At 41.9% G+C, this 25,983-nt stretch overlaps 1 protein-coding gene across 2 annotated transcripts in view; it reads left to right on the top strand.

Moving 5' to 3' along the window:
* ADCY1 (adenylate cyclase 1) overlaps positions 1-25,983 on the top strand; it is a 743,884-nt gene that overhangs the window by 414,611 nt on the left and 303,290 nt on the right. For both annotated transcript variants that reach the window (XM_073678356.1, XM_073678357.1), the window contains 2 exons: positions 10,916-11,074; positions 12,477-12,618. In XM_073678356.1, the coding sequence (XP_073534457.1) occupies positions 10,916-11,074; positions 12,477-12,618 (301 nt within the window). The remainder of the gene's footprint in view (positions 1-10,915; positions 11,075-12,476; positions 12,619-25,983) is intronic.

Raw genomic sequence — 25,983 nt, 5'->3', positions numbered from 1 at the left:
AGAGTTGTGGTTGAGGATACAGTTGTTGACGTGCTTCCAGTACTCCGTCTCTGTTCAGGAAGGCGCAACCTAACCTCGTCGTCAACAGCATCTGTGATGCCCCGCTGTGCTTGGTATCACAGATCCTACAAGAGTGCATTGATGGAATCCTCCACAAGAGGCCCCCATAAACATTCACACGTCTCCACCTTCCACCTCAGACCAGCAGAGGGAGCCCGTTAGGGATATAAATAGGGAAGGTGGAGCTAGGCAGTTCAGTTCCTCTGAAGAGTTCCTGCAGTAGAGAAGCCTAAGAGAGGTCAGTCTGCAGTGGAGCTCAGTCTAGTCTAGAGAACGCAGTTAATAGTTCAGCAGTGGAGCACGAGGCTCCTGCTTGCTAGATTCAGGGAGCCCAGATAGAGCTTAAGGTGTGCCGGTGCCGTAAGATCAGTGAAGCGCGGCAAGCTGCCGTTAGTGTGTATAGCCTAGTGAGGGCCCGAGTAGGCCGAAGGCGAGTGGCGAGTTAGTACATAAGGGGCAGAGGAGCTTAACCAGCTCACCTCGAAGCATTTACCGGACACAGGATCCGAGCTTACCGGTATCTCTATGACCCAGTAAGGCATAACCGGAATCCCTGGAGAACTACAAGTCACTAAGGTGCTGATATGTAACAGAGCCAGGAGACGCTTAGGCCCCGCTTACTGGGAGCGTGAACTCCAAGAGAAGGCCCTACCACAAGGTCAGCCAGCGCAGGACAGAGACAAAGTTAGGCCTAGCTCCAGGCAGGTCAGAAACTTACTACGCAGAGGCAAGAAACAGGAGGCCCTACACCCGCTCATTGGGGAGGATCCTGATATGCACCCTTCACCCTACAGTGCTCCGGGATGTGCCTGAATTTCCACCAGTAAAAGGTACTGAAGTGACTACCGTGTCCGTTCCCGTTCTTGCTCTGACCCAGCTGGGTCTCGCCTGTCCTGCATTCCCCCTGCATACGCTGCCCTGAGACCTAGCTCCACCTGTGGGGAGCTATACCATCGAGCTGCCTTATCACCGGCCTCAGTGGACTGCTGCAGCGCTGGTGCTTGTCACCAGATACCACAGGTGGCATCATGAACTCTTATAAAATTAACAATTATCCACCCTTTTAAAGAGAGACCCCAGGGTACGGGCCAGGGAGCCGACCACCGCGACATCCCCAAGGCCAGGCAAATGCCCGGGTACCGAGTCATCCCCATCCCCAGGGCTAGTCACATCCTCCTCCACCTCATCTGCTGACCTCATCGACTGTCTGACTGTGGGTTGACAGTAAGTGGGATCTCCAACCTCGTCATCATCACCCTGTGTGTTATCACACCCGTCGCCCTCAGAGCCAACCTCTTCCTGCCCTGACCGAAAAGTCAAGTTGTCGCTCCAATCAGGTATTTGAGTCTCATCATCGTCTTCATAATTGTCTCCACCAACAGGAGTTACAGTTTTGGAACAAGGGTCTACATTATGCTCAGAACCTTCTTCATCTGGTCCTGGATCCAACTTATAAAGATTCTGGGCATCGGATCAGATCATTTCCTCATCTGGATTAACAGAAGCTCTGGAGCAGACCTCCGTTTCCCAGGCTATAGTATGAGTAAACAGCTGGGCAGACTCAGCCATCTGTGTTACCCCATACTCAGACGGGCAGCTGGAGACTTGGGAGCTATGAGGAAGCAAGTGCGATTGGGGTGACACCTCTGAGGACTGGAGTATTTGTGATGTTGAAATTGAGGTGATGGAGAGCCCACTTGAAGGAGCACTTGATATCCGTTGAAGCACCTGCTGTTTTTGTGCCTCATCTAGAATTTGTAGCGATGGGCGTGTCCGTAAGAATGGGATCGTATCACATTGTCCACGAAAAGAAGTCGACATCTTAGTTTGGCTGGAAGATGGTCTTTCTTCTGCAGATGTTACTCCCCCCCCCACCGTGGGGGGCCTCGACCCACCGGCGGACAGGCACCAGTATTGGGATAGGGGGGCTGGCCGTCAGGGTCCACCGCGGCTCTGGCACAAACCCGGCGACACAGAGGTGGCACAGGCAGGAACGGACTGGCCGTGTCGGCTTCTCACTTTTTGGATTTTAGAAGGGCATGACATGCCTATATCTGTGTCTCCCCCTCCTTTTACTCCTTCACCTCTTTTCTTTTCGCATGACTATATGTACTTGTCACTTTTCCCTGTGTTAGTTGTGTCTTCTGAGCAGTTTGTCAGCTTTTGGACACCTTTGAAGGTGTTTTCTATGTGTTTCTATGTGTTTTTGTTTGCCTGCCATTGGTTTTAACGGTGTTCGAAGGTGTTCGACGAACAGTTCGACGAACAGTTCGGCGAACACACGGGTGTTCGACGAACCGAACCGAACTCGAACACTACGGGGGTGGCTCAACACTACTGATCAGGGAAGATCCAGGTCCTGAGAAAACCACTGATTGCTCAAAACACCAGTCTGAAGCCCGCAGCTCCAGGAAAACAAATTGTGAAAGAAAAATGCCGCTGCTAGTGCAGACCTCTCTTTCCCTGAATGGACTTCCAAGTCTATCTTAGCCAATATCAAGACTACAGTTATAATTTTAGGACTTCTTTAAAAATTGTACTCCTGGCTTCAAAACAAGATCATGGCCACAATTCTATACCCTATACAGGCTAAGATACATGTCCTTGAGGTGACCAACCCTAGACTTTGTCCTCATGCATCCTCAGTGTTCCTGTTGCAGCCTTGCTTATTCTATATCTTCTGCTATTGTACTTCCATCTGCTGGGAGTTACATGAATTGCAACAATTTCAGAAATGGTGTTTCACATTAATAATATTAATAATAATAATGTTATTTATGTAGCGCCATCATATTCCACAGCACTTTATAATTAAGCAGGGACATGTACAGAAAAGAAAGACAATGCAAAGAAATACATAGTTCAACAGCTACAGGAGGAGTGATGACCCTGCTCACAAGCTAACAATGTATAAGGAAATAGGGGGCACAATAGGTAACAAGTGCTTGTCATGTACAAACCAGTTATCATTATAATAAATAGGGGTTTTCAAATAAGCTGCATGATCCGGTCATCAGTCGGTATCTGTCTAAGTACAGTTACCAAGTGCTGTTGGGTACATGTAGGATGCTGGGACAGATGGATAGGAAGGATCAGATTCTGAGGAATATTTTAGAAAGCGAGAACAGGAAAGAGTTCGATTAGTGAAGTGAGGTGATAGGCTGGTCTAACGAGATGTGTTTTTAAAGCACGCTTAAATATGTGGTGGCTAGGTATTAATCGGATTATCTGGACTAGTGCATTCCAGAAAACTGGCGCAGCATGAGAGAAGTTTTGGAGATGGAGGTGAAAGGTTCGGATTATGGAGGATGTTTATCTTCTGTTAATATTAAATCAGTTGCAGAATGGAGACCACTGATTGAGTGATAGACAGAGATGAGGGAGGAGATGTAGGGTCATGCAAAATTGTGGAGAGCCTTGTGGGTGAGAGAGATAAGTTTATATTTTACTCTGTAATGGATGGGTAACCAGTGAAATGACTGGCACAAGGTGGAGGCATTGGTGAAGCTGCTGTTCAGAAATCCAACCCTATTTGTTGCATTCAGGATGGATTGGAGAGGAGAAAGTTTGGTAGGAGGGAGAGCGATTAGAAGAGAGTTGCAGTAGTCCAGAGGAGAATGAATATGAGCAGCAGTAAGAGTTTTTGCAGTTTCAAAGGTGAGTAAAGGTTTCTGGAGATGGTTTTAAGATGCAGTTAATATGAGTGAGTGAGCAGTTGTATATAGGGAATAAAAGAAAGTTTTGCGTCAAATATAACCCCAAGGCAGCGAGCATGCTGTTTGGGAGTTGTGGTTAAACCATCCAGGAGAATTGCAATATGGGGGATAGGTAGGTTAGTAGAGGAAGGAAATATGAGAAGTTCAGCTTTGGAGAGTTTCAGTTTCAGATAAAGGGAGGACATGATCTTAGAGACAGCAGACAGACAGTCACTAGTATTTTGTCAGCGGAAGAACCGTATAATTGGGTGTCATCAGCATAAACATGGTACTGGAAACCAAATCTACTAATGGTTTGTCCAATAGGGGCAATTGTATTGAGAGTTGTGGAGGTGAGTATGAGCAGGTAAAATATACAATAAAGAAGCAGTCAGAGAGGTAAGAAGAGAACCAGGAGAGAATGGTGTCCTTTAGGCCAACTGAGCAGAGCATAGTGAGGAGGAGCTGGTGTTCCACAGTGTCAAATGCTGCTAACAGATCCCGGAGAATCAGCAGGGATTAATGGCCATTAGATTTAGCTGTTAGTAGATTGATAAAGACGTTAGTAAGGGCAGTTTCAGTAGTGTGTGAAGAGTGGAAACCAGATTGTAATCGGTAAAGAAGGAAGTTATCTGAGAAATAGCGGATTAAACGAGAGTGGACCAAGCTTTCCAGGAGTTTAGAGTTAAAGGGGAAATTAGAAACCGGTCTATAGTTAGCAGTGCAGTTCTGGTCCAGGGATTTTTTTTAGTAAAAGGGTTATAATGGTGTGTTTGAATGAAATGTGAAAGATCCTGAAAGAAAGAGAGAGGTTAAAAATTTTGTTAACATCGGCAGTGACAGCCGGGTAGAGGTACTGAAGGAGATGTGAGGGATTAGGGTCATTGGTGCAGGTTGTAGGGTGAAAAAAGCGAGGATAGGAAGTGTGGAAGCCAGGTAGAAAAGTGATCCAGGAACAGTTTTAAAAAAAAATCCAAAGACTCTCTTGGCACAACAAGTTTGCACTAAGGTGCATAATCAGTTTGTTTATCGAAGGCTACATCTGTAGTCAAACCCATAGTCACTATTGAGCCTGTACACCATTCTCTGCGCATTGCCCATTCAAGAGCTGCTTGTTTTAGAGTCTTGTTTTAAAAGATTAGTGGGGGTCTCCGGACCCAGACCCACACTGATTAGTATCACTTTGCAAACTATGTTACATTTTAAAACTTTTTCCAAATGATAATTGCTGTACCTTTTAATTCATATTTCTTGTGCAAAAGTAAGAAAGCATGAAAATCAATATAAATCCAGTGTTGTAGTAATCATAGTAATCTACAGAATCAAGGTACTGCTCATCCCACAAAAAGCAAGCCATCATATGCCTACAGAAACAGAAAACATGAGTTATATCTGCTTATTAAAGGTCAGAATAGGCCCCGTTTACAGTATAACGGGCTAGACACTTTGTAGCTTATATCACAATTCTGTGTTAAATGGAGTCTGTCACCCCAAAATGTAAATGAAACCTACTTAAACACTTATATAGAGGAATTAGCCCCTATAAATATCATTATAGTAGCAGAAAAAAATTGATTATTGATACATATGCAAATGATGGCTTTTCAGTGCACCCTTTGCATCTCCGAGGTCTCACTACACCGAAACACCTTCCAATTTGCTTATCAAGAACTTTCCCTGATTATGATTGACAGCCATCTTATAGACGTAAATGCTGAGTATTTGAAAGGGAAAAATGTCCGAGCAGGTGGGTATGGCTTTTCTTAAAGAAAGCGGTGTAGACCTTCTGAAAGTGATGTATTACTGCTGTTGCTTCTTTTCATCGTTTGCACACATCAGTAGAAGTTGCCAGTCCTTTAATCGGTTTAGAATTGACAGAGTGCATCATTTAATTTTAGAATCGGACTTTTACTTTTTAGTGATTCATATTTCAATTAATTATGCTTGTTAAGATTTTTAAATGAAGTCCTTCATGCTAATTATTTGTCTTCTAGTGCGTGGCTGTTGCCTTTCAGATACTTTGATACTGTCCAACTGTAGAAATATTTCCTTCTAAAATAGAAAAAAAATACTCTCCATGGAACGACCTGGTGTGAATTCTTGTAACATAATATATTATCTTGTAAAATTATATGCTTTTTGTAAGTTATTGTGTGGTGCTCCGCAATGGTTTATATTTCCAAAAATGACAGTCACTAAGAGTTGCCGTATTGGTTATCGTAGAAGCTCAATGTATCACCTTATTTATTACTAATTAAAAATATACTGCAACGTTATTTTTTCACCTTTTTTTACTGTATATTTTATACTTTATTGTTTTTACATGATCATCCATATTGTTTGAGCTATGAACAGCTGTTCCAGAGAATTGCCTGACAGGAGGCACCTGAATCTAAGAAACGTCAGTCAGAAAATTACTTACTGCTTTGCTTTTATAAAGACTGGTAAACTTCTATCTCCAGTTTTATAATAGAAAAGTTTCCTTTTAATTTTCATCCTGCTCTGCATTGACTACTGAAAAATAATCTGCACAAAATAGAATGTGTAAATGTCTAGTCATTCCTTTCAATTCTATTGAGAAGAATAGTTCAAATGTCCATTGCAGCAGGACCAGGACAATTTTGCTTATTCACTAGGCCTCATGTGACATCATGAAGAGCGTCTTGCCGTAACATCATGACTTTGTGGGGCTTACTAAGCACAAGAGGGCCCCAGGATGCTGGGCCAAGGATGCCAGCTGAGGCTGTGAAGATGGCCCAGGTCCACCTGCCACAGAAGACTGGATTAGATGCTACACTAGGGCGGTTAACATTTTTTGATTGACTCTAGAATATGGACTTCGATTACCTTGTGCTTATATAGTGGTAGTGGTTCTAGAAGTTAGGCATTCCTCCCTCCCGCTTAGGGCTCAGTCAGATGTCAGTTTTTTTCTTGTACGAGAAAATCGGTTTGCATTTCATCAGTGTTTTTCATCAGATTTTCATCAGAGTATCATCAAAATTTCATCAGAATCTGGTCCGAGTTTCATAAATTTTTCTTGGTCCGAAGACAAAAATCTGACGTGTGAACTACCCCATAGACTATCATAGGTATTAATACTAACTTGTGCAAGAAAATCTGAGCCTTTTCCTGAAATAACTATGGAACTTTTGTCTACTATTGACATTTCTGTCGCCCATGAAACTGCAATGTCCAAAGGCTGGCTGGGGAAAGGCGAAGACTGGGAAAAGGGGAAATTTAATAATTGTATTTTTGACAGCTACATGTTGATCTTATTATATGAATTGTGTGGGAAGCATTTCCTACAAGATTTGAAATAAGAGGTAACTATGGCCAGATGCTTAAGATTTAGTTATAACAATAATAGCAGTATTTATTATATTGCTGTGAATTATTCTAACAATGCGAAATATTAAATCCAACAAACAACAGGAATTATTGATATAATAGTATAGAAATAGACAATTTACAATCTAAAGGGTATAATTGAAGACTTACATGTAATTATTTTTGCTTAGTAAACTTGCCTCTTGTATTTAAAAGGGGAAAAGCAGTTACTGGTATATACAACTGGAAAGATATATAAAACTGTGTGACCCACTGAGTCAATGTCTTTACAACATGAATATAAAGTGCATATTAATTCTGCAAGGTTAGTGTGATAAGGGCCCCCAAATGGGGGAAAGGTTTTTGGGATGTAGATAGCAAAATGTATGAAATTGGGCTACCAACCATTAGTAGTTTAAAGCGGGGTAAAAGGTATAATTAAAATATAATTATAATTTTCTTTTAATGCATTAATTAAAAGAACCAAAGGCTCAAAGACAACAACAACAAAAAAGGTTTGCAACAAAAATAGTCAGGTTGTCACCTACATGATTAGGGTCAATATATGATTATTGTTATGCCCTCAGGTATGAATAGGTGATTCAACAAGTGAATATAAAAAAGGAACAATCTCACCATATGTTGGATCCAGGTTGGATCCTATGGATCCAAGGGTATGCCAAGGAAATTCAATACAGAGATATTATTGGGGGGACCATACCACCCACACAATACCCACAACCAATCTCATATGGGACCCAAAAGGACCTATTGCACATGCCCCAAAGTACTCCCGCTCTATGTCTAAAAATCCATGTTTAGAATGGCTGTGTAATCAATTCTGAAAGTTTAACCCAATCTCCATGAGCCTATCCTGACTTATAGCTTTTCAGTGTCCCTCCTGCTGCAGAGATCTCACACTGCTCAGTACAAGCTGCAGCTGTCAGTCAGGATTGGCAGGTGGAGTTTGAATACACTTTGAGCTATTTTATTCAATAGCTGGACTCATAAAAAGACAACTTAACCCCTTCACGACCTATGATGTATAGGTACATCATAGGTCGTGTCGCGGCATTTAATGTGGGCTCCAGCGCTGAGACCGCATCTTTTCAGGCACATGACAGCTGATTTGTTAAATGGCACTGTAAATCTCTAACTCGCGCTTACCAGAAGCGCGTCACAAACCCCGCCCATCAGCACCCCTGTCACATGATCGCTGGGCGCCGATGGGTTGGCATGACAGCCAGGGGTCTGCAGAAGACCCCCTTGCTTGTCATTGCAGATCGCCCGTGGCGGGCATTCATAGGGATGATGATCCTTGCTACACAAGCGATCGGATGATCGTTGCTTCAAGTCTCCTAAGGAGACTATTGAAGCAAGTAAAAAGTAGAAACAAAATTAAAAAAAAAATATAAAGTTCAAATCATCACCCTTTTTCCCCCTTCAAAATAAAACAATAAATAAATAAAAAATATAGATGTTTGGTATCTCTGCTTTCAGAAACGCCCGATCTATCAAAATATCAATTTAGTTTAATTAATCTGATCGGTAAACAGCATAATGAGAAAAAAAATCAAAACACCGGAATTAAGTTTTTTTTTGTTGTTGTTGCTGCATCATTGCAATAAAATGCAATAACGAGCGATCAAAACATCATATCTATCTCATTGTGGTATCAATAAAAACATCAGCTCAGCACACAAAAATAAGCCCTCACCCAGCTCCAGATCCCGAAAAATGGAGACGCTATGGGTCTCGGAAAATGGCGCCATTTTGTATTGTTTTTTTTTACAAACATTGGATTTTTTTTTACCACAAATAAAAAAAGAACCTATCCATGTTTGGTGTCTGCAAACTCGTAATGACCTGGAGAATAATAATGGCAGGTAATTTTTAGCATTTAGTGAACAAGTATGGGCAGTGAATTGTGTATTTTATTATATTGACACATCCAGGATTTTTTGTTTACTACTACCTGTGCTACACTTTATATTAGGGATGTAATAGGGTCCTAAGGAATAGCTTTCGAGGAGTGGGGGTGTCATACCCTACAACCTGGGGTGCCAACCTCCATGGACAGGTAGGACTCCTATAGGGAGTTCTAGGGCGTGATAGTCCCTATATATCATATCCTGTCAATATATATTTTTTGTGGACCCTTATACATCCTGGCTGTTAAACACTTATTTGGATACACGCCTACTAATATATGTTTTTGAGAGTTTTTGTGACAACTTAGTCTCTAAAACAGGCACGTATTGTGAAGTATTTCTGGTATGCAGTGTTTCCTCCATGTAAAAGTCACTGCTGACTCCATATTCTATGTAGAAGGCTTACTCTAAACCTGTTGGGAATGCATGTAAATGGCCTCAGCCAAGTGAAGCTTTCTAGCGAATTGCCTTACCTGGTTATCAGCCTTAGGGTATTTCCCCACAATAAGGAGCCCCTGCAGCCACAATGTTACTGAACAGCCGTGCGGTTTCCGCCCTCATTAATATGCAAATGAGCGGCGCAATTTTTTTTTTCACATGCAAACTTTCCTCATTGATGTTAATCTATGGGGAAAGCCCGCATGCGGACCTGCTAGAGAAATTGACATGCTGCGGGTCTGAAAGACGTGCCGCATGTCGATGTCCACAGGTGATCTGCCGATGCATAGTGAATATGGGATTTCTAGAAATCTCATCCACTATGCTGTAACATCTGGACGCTGCAGGTTTGACGCTGCATAAATACACAGTGTCAAACCCGCAGCAGCTCCTGATCGTGGGCACATACCCTTAGGGCTCGCTCCCACTTAAAATCAGATTGCATTCGTACCAATCTAATCCTATGCTTGTGATCTCAATTGTGTTTTTTTTTCTGCTCCTATCAGATCGCGATCAGAAGGGAAAAAAATGCAGCATGCTGCGATTACATGCAGAATTTGGATCATACACACCCATATAAGTTTATGTGTGCGAGTGAAACATTGCACTGCACTCGGATTTGACCCGAGTGCAGTGCAATTCCTGCAGACAATGGCAACAGAGGAGATGGAGAAATTGTGCTGTGATTTTCTCCTGCACATAGCAGAGCAGGAGTCGTGTGTCATTAGCATATTGCAGCCGATGCTCTCGCCTCGGATGTGATTCGAGTGTGGCTCCGGCCTTATGTAACTGTGCAGGATCAGTATTCTGACTACTCTCTGGACACACTTGCAATACAAAGGGGACTCTCACACACATTTGTTATGCATTGAGTTCTTGGCTACTCTGATTTTCCCATATATTAATATTAAAGGTATTGAACATGTAGGCACATATCACAAATAGTTCTTATGTGTTAATGATATGTCAAGCCCATACTTGATTCGTTTGTATGTTTGTCCTATTATAACAGTTGCAAAATTTGTTTGTCAAATTTACTGTTTCAAAACAAAAGTAAGATATGGAAATTCATCTCTTTAAAAAAGTATACATTTGGTTTGCATCTACCTCTTTTTTACATGCATTTCTGCAAGCATTTGAACATAGGAGACGGTTTTATAAGTAGAACGTTGAGGAGGTCTCTTTTCTCCTACTTTTTAGTCTTCTGACAGCTCTAAATATATACTGTTCAAGCACAGAGCCATAAATGTGGGTCTATCTGTGCATCTGCCATTGATTTTTGTCTAAAGCAACACTTCTTTCTGTCAGGATTCAGATTTTTCAAAGGACAGGAAGACATGGCCGGCTGAACTACTGAACAATGTCAAAAACAGTTTTTTAAATGTTAGTGACTTTCATAAGTTCACAATTTCATTGTTTGCCATGTTAAGTGTGACTTCATTTCAATTTTTCTTTTTCTTTCAGATCTGTAGCAGAAGCGACTGAAGTGGATCTCAATATGCGAGTAGGGCTGCATACTGGCCGTGTTCTATGCGGTGTTCTGGGGCTTCGTAAATGGCAATATGACGTCTGGTCTAATGATGTAACACTGGCCAATGTAATGGAAGCTGGTGGATTACCTGGGTATATTTTTTTATATATCTAGGTGTAAATATACATGTTTTCACTTTTACATAATTGAAATGATTTATTGAGGGTAAAGGGGTTATGCTAGTTAATTAAAATGCAAATGAAATAAAATTGTCTCCTTCCATTCCAGTGTTGCATCCATGCATTCTCTCCGCTGATCTTCCTTTTACATAGACTGCAACCATCACAGACTACATATCCCACTTCTGGTATACTACTGAGGCCAGTGACTGGTTGAAGTGGTGATGTGGACAGCGACTGCTGAAGCAAAGCAGTAAGCAGAATTGTGGATGCAGCGCTAAAACGGAAGGGAATAAAATACTGAGTATATTTGATTTTAAAAGACATCAGCTCCCTCCTGAGCTATGGCTGTCAAGTCTGGAGACCTTGCCTCTCCAGACACAACACAGAGAAAAAAAAACAGGACTGAACATTTAAACATTGTTCAGTCATACCTGGAGGTGGAGGTATGGGGAATGACGTCCCTCCCATCACTATGTCATTCCCCTAAAACCACGCCCTTTAAGTGAGTTAACCCACCAGCATATAACATGCTGGCAGAAAGTCCATTGGTTTCAGTTTACACATGCTAGCAACCTGTGCGACACAAACCTCCCCTCATAACTCATACCAGTGACTCTGTCACAATATATATATATATATATATATATACTGTATATTGCCTAAAATACAAAGGAAATGTGTGATCTTTAACTTTAGGCCTTTTAGAGATCATTTAATCTTCAACTTTCTTAACTGTTCACAATAACAGTAATTTTGACCAGGAGTGCCCAAACTTTTACATGCCACTGTAGCTTTCAGGACATGCCTTTTGTTATACATACAGGTTCAGAAGTAAAAATTCCTCTGACGCATTTCAGACAGCATTATATGAGCTAGGAGGTAGTTGCAAATAATTGAATAGAAGGCTGGCATTCCACAGATTATAGATGTGACTGGCTCTGTCTTCAGCACCATGTGATTGTTCACAAAGCAGACAAGTACGGGAGCTGCCTATTATTAAAATGCACTAGTCTGGTCTGTAAATCGGACCAGGCTAGTGCATGGTGCCATTTTTTTTCACACTGACCAGTTACACTGGTTATTGCTGGGTCAGTGTACTGTCTGTCGAGCACACAAGGACATCACACTGGCCATAAATTCGAGTTGTAGGGTTTTTTCCATGATCACAGAAGAACTACAACTTTTTTGACAATATTTTGTACAACCCTTGTGAAAATCCATGTTTAAAAAACTGCATCGTGGTCACAACAAAAAACTAAATGTAATAAAGCAACCCTCAATTTACTAGAAATGTATTTCATAAACATACAGAATTGCACATTTATTGAGCAAATTGATTATTTAGTTTTTTTTGTTTTGTTTTGCTTTTTAGGAAAGTTCATATAACAAAGACCACCTTAGAGTGCCTAAATGGGGATTATGAAGTTGAACCCGGTTATGGTCATGAAAGAAATAGTTTTTTGAAAAAGCATAATATTGAAACATTTTTCATTGTGCCATCACATCGAAAAAAGGTATGTTGTATTAATTAAAATATTCTCACAATACTTTCTCCCACTCAATGCACAATATCAAAACGAACATGAGGGAAACATTTTAAGCTGTTCAAGAACACTATTCTAGAACTGCATTTGTTTAGAGCAGTGTTGTGACATTTGTCCTTACAGACTTTTCTCTACCATTTTCTTAATGTAAATGAAAAAAAAGGAAAAGTGTATAAATATGAAAACCTTTTGTCAATTTTGTAATTTTTTTCCAACCAAATTTTACACATGTAAAAATATATAATTTCATGTTTTGCTATTTCCACCACATATAAACAATTTATGTACCTTATTTGTGTTTCTCGGGCCATGAAAAGCTGGGTTGTCCAATGTAAGCCCCTCATAGTCTATTCAAATCTGAATAGGCCTCTAAACAATTTAAGTCTTGTAAACTTCCTTGAAGTTTTGTTTTTTTTCGTTTAAAACCTTTATTTTTAATTCTTTTAACATAATAAAAAAAATAACAGCAGTAACCATTAGAATCATACAAATGATGTAATAATCATCAATATCAATTGCAGCAACTTTACTAAGTAGTATTAAAATAAGTGAAGACCTGAGTATAGTAAGATTCTCAATACCATACTCCTACCCTAGGTCAACATTGTGAAGTAGCTGAAAAAAGACAACTAAAGGATCATACACCCATACTGTACACTCAGTACATGCAAGCCCACACCCAGTCATACCGGTCCCATGTCCATCTCCCCCGATATATCCATTGGCAACATCTTATGCACATACATGAGAGAACTAAATGTGCAGAGAGCTCTGCTGATACTTATTGGACAGTATGTAAATCTTCATATGGGGAACAGAGCGCACAATAGGGTGATACCCTATGGAGGGAGAGTAAGAGAGTGTTGGTTACACTCACCTGATGGAGTGGTGACAGGCACAACTCCTATGTAGACATGAAGAAAAATAGCTGCTGCTGCCCCGTGGCTGGTGGATAAATCCTCCAGGAGATATTGGATCCAGTTGTATGAACCCGTAGGTGGGCTGCGCTGCTGGTGTAAATAAATTATTCGGAAACGATGATGAGGAACAGGCTTTTTATTCACAACGTGTTTTAACGCCATACCGGCATCTTTTTCAAGTGAAAAAAACAAATGTGCAAGACATGACAACGGATGGGTTTTTAAAGGCCCAAAATGGATGCTAATTACAAAGGGAACACCCACAGGAACCCTTAAACCAATAGGACAATTAGGTAGTGGAGGGGAGTTCAACTGGTAGTTTCAAATTGATTAAAGTTAGAAAAAAAAGGACCATACTTATTAATGATAAAATCTAAACAGATGAATAAAGGACAAATAATTGAATTGTAGGTTGAAGTGGGATAAGAACCCAGGATGGGCCAGTGAATAGAAGCCAGAAGGGGAATATTTAACAAAGGAGACACCCAGGCAGATGTGGGAAAGGTGACAAAGGAAAGAAGGGTACTATACATATAAATGATACCACATAAATAAAGGACAAATGGTTGAGGAGAAGCGATTGGAGTGTAGGAGAAATGGGATTAGAACCTGGGATGGGGCAGTGTATGTCAGGGAGATATTAAGAAAATATTTGTGTAACTGCTTATGTGTTTTAATGTCTCCTTTGTAAAATCATTGTATATATTTTTCCTAAACACTGCTTCCCTTTGGGATGAAATATAAAATTTAATAGTTCTGTTTCTTTTGTCCTGTAATCGTTCCCTCCCCCGAAGCCATATACGCTACCAGAACGCAGGCGTCCGCCCAGGCCTGTATTATATTTCTGACAAAAAATCCCAGAAACATATTGTTTGTGGGCACATACAACCGTCCAAACCAGTTGTGGGCTACTACAAACAAACAACTCCAAGAAACATAGAATAAGCAAAAAATACGGAGTTTTTCAATTTAAGTAAGAAAATCAATATAACTTTCTTAGCACATACAATTTATCAGTACATATAAATATGAAAAGACATGGGTAGAGGGAATATGGAGGAATAGCAGCAAAGGCGCGAACCCTACCAGGGAGATGTCTTGTATCACATAATTTGAGGGCTATAGGGAACACCACGCTCAGGCAAAGTTTTGATGCCTTCAGTGTGAATGTACAATTTTCATAGTCATGAAAATACAGAAAAATCTTTAAATGAGAAGGTGTGTCCAAACTTTTGGTCTGTACTGTATATATGATATTTTAATATATATAATTAGAGTAATAAAATAAGCAATAAATAGTTTAAAATCAAGAAAATTAAAAGAGGAACTTTCAAGAATAGATACATTGGATCCAAGATCATGTGCATATTGATTATTTAGGATAAGACATATAGAATATAGAATTAAAAATGGGGATATTAATAGAAATGTATATTAAAATAACAATCAGAAGGGTATTAAAATATATAAGAAAGAGAATTTGTGACCCTATGCAGTGACTGTACAGAGATAAAATATTGTGTGTACATAAATAAAATAAAATAAATAATTAAATAAAAAGCTTAGTAATTTCATTGAGTCAATAGGGTTTAAATGTGCTGATCCTGTATATCCAAGATATTTTTTTCTCTTCAAGGGTTCCATAGGGTTTAGGAGTTCAAGGGAAATTGATTTGATTGGTGTTATGGAGATGCCAGTGGCATTCTTACCGAATACCAACGCGAAATGTCGGGATAAACCATGATTAATGAAACCTTTTACAATATTGGACGCATGAGAATTAAGCCTTCGGTGTACTGTCTGGGTGGTCCTGACTAGAGATGAGCGGTGTTCGACTAGAACTGTTCGCCAATCTCAAATTCGCGCTGTTTTGGGCGGTGTTCAAGTCATTCGACGAACGCGAACGATTTGCAAAAAATTCGGCTGTTCGAGGTTATGTTCGATAACTGTTCGTGCACCAAAAGCGTGTCCTGCATGTCTGGCGCTATTTAGAGCACCAATCATGCAGGGATTGTCTGCCACTCACTGTAATGCCACAGCCATGGTGGTTGTGGCATTACAGTGGTTGCCCAAATCGATGGGAACAGTGCTCACAGTGAAACATGAAAAGCCGGCAATTCAGCAGCGGCATACACCGATACCCGACAATTTAGAACAGAAAGAATAGAGCATCACACATAGATTAGATAGATAGAAACATGTCAGTCACATATGTAAGAAGTACAGTGACAGTGTTGGTTACTGTACTTGTCATTTAGTGTTAAAGGATTTATTAAAAAAAAAATTGGCGTGGGGTTCCCTGTAATTATATTCTCTAGCGGAGGTTAAGCAGACGGCTGGGGCAGATGTTTGAAGCCTGGGAAGGGGGTAATACCCACGGAGCATCCCAGGCTAATAATATCAGCCCCAGCTGAATACCTAGCCTTTACTAGCTATTAAAATGGGGGACCCCCAAAAAAATGACGTGGGGTCCCCCCTATTTTAATAGCTATCAAAGGCTAGGCAGACAGCTGGGGGCTGATATTAATAGCCCAGGAAGGGTGCCATGAATATTGGCCCCCTCCCAGGCTAGAAACACCAGCCGTCAGCCGCCCAAGAAATGGTGCATCCATAGGATGCGCCAATTCTGGCACTTAGCCTCGCTCTTCCCACTGCCCTGTAGCGGTGGCAGTGGGGTAATAGGGCTGGGGTTGATGTCAGTTTATAATGCCAGCTGACATCAATCCCAGGTTAGTAATGGAGAGGCGTCTATAAGACACCCCCATTACTAACCCCATAGTCAAAGTAAAAAAAAAAAAAAAACACCCAGAATAAAGTCCTTTAATTGAAATAAACACACAATTCTTTATTGTTCTAAATTAAACCATACTTACCATCATGCCCATTCCAGCTGAAGCCAATGTCTTCTGCAATAAAAGTAAAATAATAAACCAACATCATCTTTACCTTTCCCTGGTTCCCACGACGGCTCCAGCTCTGCTACATTGACATGACAGGCTGGATCGCAGCCGAAAGCTGCCATCCAGCTTGCCATGCCGCAGACACTGAGAAGCACAGGCATGCTTGCGCTCCTCAGTGTCTGGTTGTGACAGCATAAAGATGAGCCGAGGTCATGTCCAATGAACTCAGCTCACCTCATGCATGTCACTGACAGCGTGGGAAAATTCTCCTGCGCTTGCAGTGAGTGTGAGAGAATTCTCCTGCTGAAGCGCTGAGTGCAGGAGAATTTTCCCATGCTGTCAGTGACGAGCATGAGGTGAGCTCATGTCAAATGAACTCAGCTCACCTCATGCACGTCACTGACAGCGTGGGAGAATTCTCCTGTGCTCAGCGCTTCAGCAGGAGAATTCTCCCACGCTGGGATGGCATTGAGATGACAGGCTGGATGGCAGCTGAACGCTGCCATCCAGCTTGTCATCCTTCAGGGACACTGCAGAGCGCAAGCATGCCTGCGCTTCTCAGTGTCTGCGGCATGGCAGGCTGGATGGCAGCTTTCGGCTGCGATCCAGCCTGTCATGTCAATGTAGCAGAGCTGGAGCCGTCGTGGGAACCATGGAAAGGTAAGGATGAGGTTGCTTTATTATTTTACTTTTATTGCAGAAGACATTGGCTTCAGCTGGAATGGGCGTGATGGTAAGTTTAGTTAAATTTAGAACATTAAAAAATTGTGTGTTTATTTCAATTAAAGGACTTTATTCTGGGTGTTGTGTTTTTTTAAATACTTTACTAGAAATTCATGGCGGTCATGTCTAATATTGGCGTGACCCCATAAATTTCGGGCTTAGGGCCAGCTGATAATGCCAAGCTGGCCCTAACCCCTTTATTACCCAGTGAGCCACCGCACCAGGGCCCTGGATGAGTTGGGTACAGCGCCAGAATTTGGCGCTTCTATGAACGCCCCATTTTCTGGGGTGGCTGCGGTCTGCAATTTGTAGCGGGGGGTGCCCAGAAAGCTTGGGCCTTCCTTCACTGCGGATTCTAGCCCCCAGCTGCCTAGATGTACCTGGCAGGACACGAAAATAGGGCAAAGCCCCACATATTTTTTTTTTAAATTATTTCATGAAATTCATGAAATAATTTTTAAAAAAAGGGCTTCCTTATATTGTTGTGTCCGGCCAGGTACAAATAGGCAGCTGGTGGTTGGGGGCAGCCCGTTCCTGCCTGCTGTACCTGACTGGACACAAAAGTAGGGCGAAGCCCCACGTATTTTTTTTTAGTTATTTCATGAAATTAATGAAATGATAATAATAAAAAAAAGGGTTACCTATATTGTTGTGTCTGGCCAGGTACAAATAGGCATCTGGTAGTTGGGGGCAGCCCGTTCCTGGATGCTGTACCTGGCTGGCATACAAAAATATGGCGAAGCCCACGTCAACATTTTTGGGAAAAATTAATTAAAAAATAATAAAAAAAAATAATAATTTAGGGACTGCATCTTTATTAACCCTTCACGTGGAGGGGTTAATAAAGATGCAGTCCCTAAATGTGTTTTTTTTTTAAATTTTATTGAATTTTTCACCAAAAATTTGACTTGGCCTTCGCCATATTTTTGTGTCCAGTCAGGTACAGCAGGCAGGAACGGGCTGCCCCCAACCACCAGCTGCCTATTTGTACCTGGCTGGAAACAAAAATACAGGGAAGCCCTTTTTTTATTATTTCATGAATTTCATGAAATAATTAAAAAAAAATATGTGGGGCTTCGCCCTATTTTTGTGTCCAGCCAGGTACATCTAGGCAGCTGGGGGATGGAATCCGCAGCGCAGGGAGGCCCAAGCTTTCTGGGCCCGCCCCCCCGCTGCAAATTGCAGTCCGCAGCCACCCTAGAAAATGGCGCGTTCATAGAAGCGCCATCTTCTGGCGCTGTACCCAACTCATCCAGGGCCCTGGTGTGGTGGCTCACTGGGTAATAAAGGGGTTAGGGCCAGCTTGGCATTATCAGCTGGCCCTAAGCCCAAAATTTATGGGGTCACGCCAATAATAGACAAGACCGCCATGAATTTCTAGTAAAGTATTTAAAAAAACACAACACCCAGAATAAAGTCCTTTAATTGAAATAAACACACAATTTTTTAATGTTCTAAATTAAACCATACTTACCATCATGCCCATTCCAGCTGAAGCGAATGTCTTCTGCAATAAAAGTAGAATAATAAAGCAACCACATCCTTACCTTTTCATGGTTCCCACGATGGCTCCAGCTCTGCTACATTGACATGACAGGCTGGATCGCAGCCGAAAGCTGCCATCCAGCTTGCCATGCCGCAGACACTGAGAAGCGCAGGCATGCTTGCGCTCTGCAGAGTCTGGCTGTGACGGCATCCAGATGAGCCGAGGTCATATCCAATGAACTCAGCTCACCTCATGCACTTCACTGACAGCGTGGGAAAATTCTCCTGCACTCAGCGCTTCAGCAGGAAAATGCTCCCACGCTGGGATGGCATTGAGATGACAGGCTGGAACGCAGCTAAGCGCTGCCATCCAGCATTCCATCCTTCATAGACACTGCAGAGCGCAGGTTTGCTTGCGCTCTGCAGTGTCTTTGAAGGATGACAAGCTGGATGGCAGCGTTCAGCTGCGATCCAGCCTGTCATCTCAATCCCATCCCAGCATGGGAAAATTCTCCTGCTCAAGCGCTGAGTGCAGGAGAATTCTCCCACGCTGTCAGTGACGTGCATGAGGTGAGCTGAGTTCATTGGACATGAGCTCACCTCATGCTCATCACTGACAGTGTGGGAAAATTCTCCTGCGTTCAGCGCTTCAGCAGGAGAATTCTCTCACGCTCACTGCAAGCGCAGGAGAATTTTCCCACGCTGTCAGTGACGTGCATGAGGTGAGCTGAGTTCATTGGACATGACCTCGGCTCATCTTTATGCCGTCACAGCCAGACACTGAGGAGCGCAAGCATGCCTGTGCTTCTCAGTGTCTGCGGCATGGCAAGCTGGATGGCAGTTTTCGGCTGCGATCCAGCCTGTCATGTCAATGTAGCAAAGCTGGAGCCGTCGTGGGAACATGGAAAGGTAAGGATGATGTTGGTTTATTATTTTACTTTTATTGCAGAAGACATTGGCTTCAGCTGGAATGGGCGTGATAGTAAGTATGGTTTAATTTAGAACAATAAAGAATTGTGTGTTTATTTCAATTAAAGGACTTTATTCTGGGTGTTTGTGTTTTTTTTTTAACTTTGACTATGGGGTTAGTAATGGGGGTGTCTTATAGACGCCTCTCCATTACTAACCTGGGATTGATGTCAACTGGCATTATAAGCTGACATCAACCCCAGCCCTATTACCCCACTGCCACCGCTACAGGGCAGTGGGAAGAGCGAGGCTAAGCACCAGAATTGGCGCATCCTATGGATGCGCCATTTCTGGGGCGGCTGACGACTGGTTTTCTAGCCTCGGAGGGGCCATTATTCATGGCAACCTTCCTGGGCTATTAATATCAGCCCCCAGCTGTCTGCCTAGCCTTTGCTAGCTATTAAAAAAGGGGGGACCCCACGTCATTTTTTTTGGGTCCCCCATTTTAATAGCTAGTAAAGGCTAGGTATTCTGCTGGGGGCTGATATTAGTAGCCTGGGAAGCTCCGTGGGTATTACCCCCTTCCCAGGCTTCAAACATCTGCCCCAGCCGTCTGCTTAACCTCCGCTAGAGACTAAAATTACGGGGAACCCCACGCCAATTTTTTTTTTAATAAATCCTTTATTTTAATACTAAATGGCAAGTACAGTAATCAACACTATCACTGTACTTCTTATATATGTGACTGACATGTTTCTATGTATCTTAGCTATGTGTGATGCTCTATTCTTTCTATTCTAAATTGTCGGGTACCAATGCTGAATTGCCAGCCGGCTTTTTTAAAGAGACGATGCATGAAAACACTATTATTTTTTTTAATAAATCCTTTAACACTAAATGACAAGTACAGTAAGCAACACTGTCACTGTACTTCTTATATATGTGACTGACATGTTTCTATCTATCTAATCTATGTGTAATGCTCTATTCTTTCTGTTCTAAAGTGTCGGGTACCGGTGTATGCCGCTGATGAATTGCTGGCCTGCGTTTTTAAAGAGAGTGTCTTCTGAGCAGTTTGTAAGCTTTTGGACACCTTTGAAGGTGTTTTCTATGTGTTTTATATGTGTTTCTATGTGTTTTTGTTTGCCTGCCATTGGTTTTAACGGTGTTAGACGGTGTTCGACCGTGTTCTAAGGTGTTCGACGAACAGTTCCACAAACATCCCGGTGTTCGACGAACCGAACCGAACCTGAACACTACGGGGGTGGCTCAACACTAGTCCTGACCATGTATTGCAGGCCACATTGGCATTCTATGAGGTATATAATGAACCGAGATTGACAGCTCATATTTGACTTGATACAAAAAACTTCACCTGTATGGTTAGATTTAAAAGTTTGGGTGTTATGTTTAATGCTTTTACAATAAAGGCATTTTGCTGCAATGCATTTAAAACTCACATTTTTTGTTTAAGTTTATTGATGCGTGTACCATTGGGGGTAGTATGTTTCAGGCTGCTGGGGGCTAGGATGTTTCTCAATGTAGGGGCTCGCCTGAAGGTAACTTTAGGCTATTTAGGAATGACAGTACAAAAAATTGGATCTTTTAGAAGAATGTGACAATGTCTATGCAGCGATTTACGAATGGACTTATGTGCTGAGTTAAAAGTTGTGATAAAATTACAATTAAAATCATCAACTGCACTAGCCTGTGGGGCAGTTTTGGGCTGGATGTACTGTTTTTGTGATAAATTCTTAGCTTTCTGATAAGCCCTTTGGGGTAAGTTTACCTATGAAAACGCTCTCACAGGATATTGGTTTGTGATTCAAAATCAATCTTATTGTTGCAGTTCCATAGTTCCATTTTATCCATTGAAACTGGTTAAAAGGGACATTTTCAAGTCACTTTTTATAGTGACCGCTGGAAAAATGGATATAACTATTGGCGTCCACGTCTTTAAAAAAAAGTTTTAGTAATTGCACGTTGTCCCTGTAAAATATTTAGATTTGAGAGTCCTCAGTGGTTGATATCTTTTAATGGCTAACTGAAAAGATGGTAACAAATTGCAAGCTTTCGAAACTACTCAGGTTTCTTCATCAGGCATAGTATAACACAAAATCTGAAGAGTCACATTTATACACAGCAAGACACAGAAATAATGTAATAGATGAGACAAGTGATGTAAAGCAGAGCTATTACTATTGGAGAGAGATAAACAGATGTGGCCAGAAATATTGCAATAGTTCATAGATAAGGAGTGTGAAAGTTTTATTATCCTGTGATTGAGGTCTGGTCCAGGGTTTTGATGACCCCACAGGTCTGATGAGCACATTCCTTAGTTGATGTAGAATGACATAAATCCATGCGACACATTCATTCCTGCTCTGAAGGTGTCAAAGGTCGTCATGAGTTTATATTCCCAAAGTTTTCTATCTTGCTGAGATTTGAAGTTACCTTTTAATACCAGTAATTTCATATCTGTGATGCCCTGGAGGGTTTTCAAGGGATTTATGTATCTTTGGAAGGTGCTACATGAATGGTATGTTGTACCTGGTGAGAGAAGGTAATATCTAAAAAGTTAATAATCTTTCCCTAGTGTGGGAGTAAAAGTAATCCCCCAATCATTGGAATTAAGATAAGATAAAAAGCATGAAACTGTTTTTGGGTCCCCTTTCCAAATAAATAAAAAGATCATCTATAAACCTATTGTACAGAACAATGTTGGCATTATATCTAGAAATAGAACTACCATAAATAAGCTTACATAGCTTGGGGCTACCCTTGTCACCATAACTGTGCCACATTTTCAATGACAAACATTAGTTTGGAACTTAAAAAAATTATTTTGTAAAGTGAAATCCAAACCTTCCAGAATAAAAGCTTTGTGTGGTTAACTTAGCCTTGCATCTTACACCAAAAATAGATTAATGCAATGTAAGCCAATGTTGTGTCTGTTATTAGTGTATAGTGAGGCGACATCAAGTGTAATAAATAAATATGAATCTTCCCAAGTTATGTCCTTTAAAGTCCTAATCAGTGTTTCAGTTTTTACCATCAGTGTTTTATCAGTGATTTTCTGGTATCTAAAATAAATAAATAAATTTCAAAGCTTTACCGACACATTGCACTGTTAAAAACAGAACAAAAATGTGGGTAGGGCAATTACTTACAATAACATAATAAAGAAAAATAAAAAATAATCTTGAACCAGGAGGTGGAGGTCCAAGTGGAAGAGTGGAGCCGTGCCTTGCATGTGCAGTTTACTGTATTTGTTAATAAATAAAAAAATAAATGAAAAAAATGACATGGGACCCCCCCCCCCTATTTTTAATAACCAGCCTAGGGAACGCAAACAGCTGTGAGCTGGTCTTATTATGCTGGGAAGAGGCTAATATCCATAGACCTTCCCAGCCTACTAATATCCAACCCCTAGCTGTCTGCTTTGCCTTAGCTGGTTATTAAAAAAGGGGGACCCTAAAAAAATGACTTGGGGTCCCCCCCTCTTTTTATGAACCAGCTAAGGCAAAGCAGACAGCTGGGGCTGATACTAATAGGCCGGGAAGGTCCATTGATATTCACCCCTTCCCAGATTAATAAGACTAGCTCTCATCCGCCACAGAAATGAAATGGCATAACTATTAGATGCGGCAATTCTGGCACTTACCCTCAGCTCTTCCTGATTGCCCTGGTACTATGGCAATTGGCATAATAGTTTTTGGGGTTGATGTCAGCTGTCTAATGTCTGCTGACCTCAGGCCCATGGTTAGTAATGGAGAGGTGTCTATCAGACACCCCCATTACTAACCCAGTAGTCCAAAGAAATAAACACTCACATACAAAAGTCCTTTATTTGTTAAAATCATACCCCTGACAATTTCCCTTCTTCACCCATTTATTAAAAAAAAAAATACACAACAGGCCACCATAATTCAAATGAAGGTCCCACCACAATCCCGTCTTCTTCATCCAGTGTATGGAGCCCCGTTCAGAGAATGAAGCTTCATAGACTGGAGCAGCAGCCACTGCCGTGTCTCACGCTGTACTCCGCCGGGTATCGTAGTGTACGGCATGAGAGCTGGAATGATGAGAGGTGACATGACCATGAGTGACCTATGGAACCTCGTTCTCGAGGCGGCATAGGTCACTCGTGTGCATTTCTCATGGGCAATGACATCAGTAACATCATCACCCATGAGAAACGACCACAAATAATCTATGCAGTTTCGAGAACGAGGCTCCACAGGTCACACCCGGTCATGCCTCACAGGTAGTGATGTTACAGACGTCATTGCCCGTGAGACATGACAGCAAGTGAACTCCATAGGTCACTATGTCACAGTTCATCATTCTGGCTCTCCAGCTGTACCCTGCGGAGTACAGCGTGAGACCCGGCAGAGGCTGCTGATCCAGTCTATGGAGCTTTGTTCTCTGAACAGGGCTCCATACACTGGAATATGGAGTAGGGGATTTTCGTGGGACTTCCATATAGATTAGATTACAGCGGACAGCTGTGGATTATTTTTTTTAATAAATGGGTGAAAGAGAGAAAATGTCAGGGAGTGATTTTTACAAATAAAGGACTTTTGTTTCTGTGAGTTATTTCTTTTGACTACTGGGATAGTAATGGGGGTGCCTGATAGACGCCACTCCATTACTAACCCATGGGCTTGATGTCAGAGGACATTACACAGCTGATATCAACTCCACAATCCCATTACCCCAATTGCCACCTCACCAGGGCAATCGGGAAGAGCCAAGACGAAGCGCCAGAATTGATGCATCTAATGGATGATAATAAGTGTTATTAGGCTGAGAAGAGGCTAATATCCATGGACCTTCCAAGTCTATTAATATCAGCCCCCAGCTGTCTGCTTTGCCTTAGCTGGTTATTAAAAATATGGGGGAACCCACATTATTTATTCTGGGGTCCCTCCATTTTTAATAACCCACAAATACAAAGCAGACAGCTGGGGGCTGATATTATTAGGCTGGGAAGGTCCATGGATATTGGCCCCATCCCAGCATAATAATACCAGCTCACAGCAGTCTGCTTTCCCTTGGCTGGTTATTAAAAATAGATGAGACCCCCAAGTCATTTTTTTAAATTATTTATTGAATTTACACTGTCTCTCCCTCGAGCAGCATCTCCATCCGTGATCCGGCAGTCATACAGCCGGAGTCACGGGTAGCGCCAGCCAATCACAGCCATGCCAATACTTGCATGTAGGTCATAGGAAGCTGAGTAAAATGATACCTTGATTTCTTCGAACTGAAGTTTTATTCCAGAGAAATATTTTTTTTCTTAATATGTAAATGAGCTGTAAAGGACTATGAGTTGAACATAGATATGTATGAGAATATGTCTCCAAAGCGTATTTTAAATGAAAGGGGGCATTACCAGTGTGAGACATGTAGATCAGGAGAGCAGACTGTCAGTCATTATATGTCTCACATTGTTAATGCCCCCTGCATGCCCATTTAGACGGCTTAGAACCATTGATGCTACTGACAGATTCCATTTAAAAACTGATGAAATTCGGATAGAAGACTTAACTGCAATGTATGTCTTCTGTGTTTCATCCATTTTATATGGATACCCAGCTTTAAAGAAGTTGGCCACAACTTTTTATTATGCCCCCAATGTATCCCCCCGGGGCCCATAAGTGTCTTTGTAATTACCTTCTGTTACAGTTTCGGCCTATGAGCGGCGCTATCAGTGGCCACTCACAGGCATCACATGACCCGCCACTGATGTCACGTCAATTGAGGCGTGACATCAGTGATGCGGTCCCCGCGGTTGATGCTGGACTGTGGGTGGGGTTACCCCAGGTGTCACACCCAGTATCCACCGCACGCTTTCCTGATGAATGAGAAGAGGGAAAGCGCGTGGCGGATGCCAGGTGTGAAGTGCGGGGTAACTCCGCCCACACCACAGCATCCACCGGTGGAACGCAGAACACAAAGACCCCCGGCTACATTCCAGATTCATGACGTGACATCAGCGGATGTCAGAGCCGGCTGCAGCCGGGGGTCACGTCATGCCTGTGATACCGCCCCTCACAGGCAGTAACTCCAACAGAAGGTAATTACAAAGACACTTATGGGCCCTGGTGGGATATATTATGGGGGGAATAACAAGTAGTGGACAACCCCTTTAATGTCTGAGTCGAAAATGATTGAGTACAGTAGCAATTGTACAATTAGGAACGACACCTCTCCCACTACCACCAGCACAATAGATGGAGACCCAATCAGGGTTCTCCACATTTCCAAAAATTAGGGCCTAAACCTGCAGCAGCAGCAAGAGCAGGCACACAAGCCATATCACAGACTGCAATTCCACAAGATCAATGCATCACACTAAAACTACAACATCGCCTACTCTGTACAGTCTGCAA

The sequence above is a fragment of the Phyllobates terribilis genome, unplaced genomic scaffold (genome assembly GCF_046119375.1).
Source record: "Phyllobates terribilis strain yellow unplaced genomic scaffold, ASM4611937v1 Scaffold_4__5_contigs__length_816908805, whole genome shotgun sequence".
In the NCBI taxonomy this organism is placed as follows: Eukaryota; Metazoa; Chordata; class Amphibia; order Anura; family Dendrobatidae; genus Phyllobates; species Phyllobates terribilis.
The sequence above is the reverse complement of the archived record's forward strand: the minus strand, read 5'-3'. Positions and strand labels throughout refer to the sequence as shown.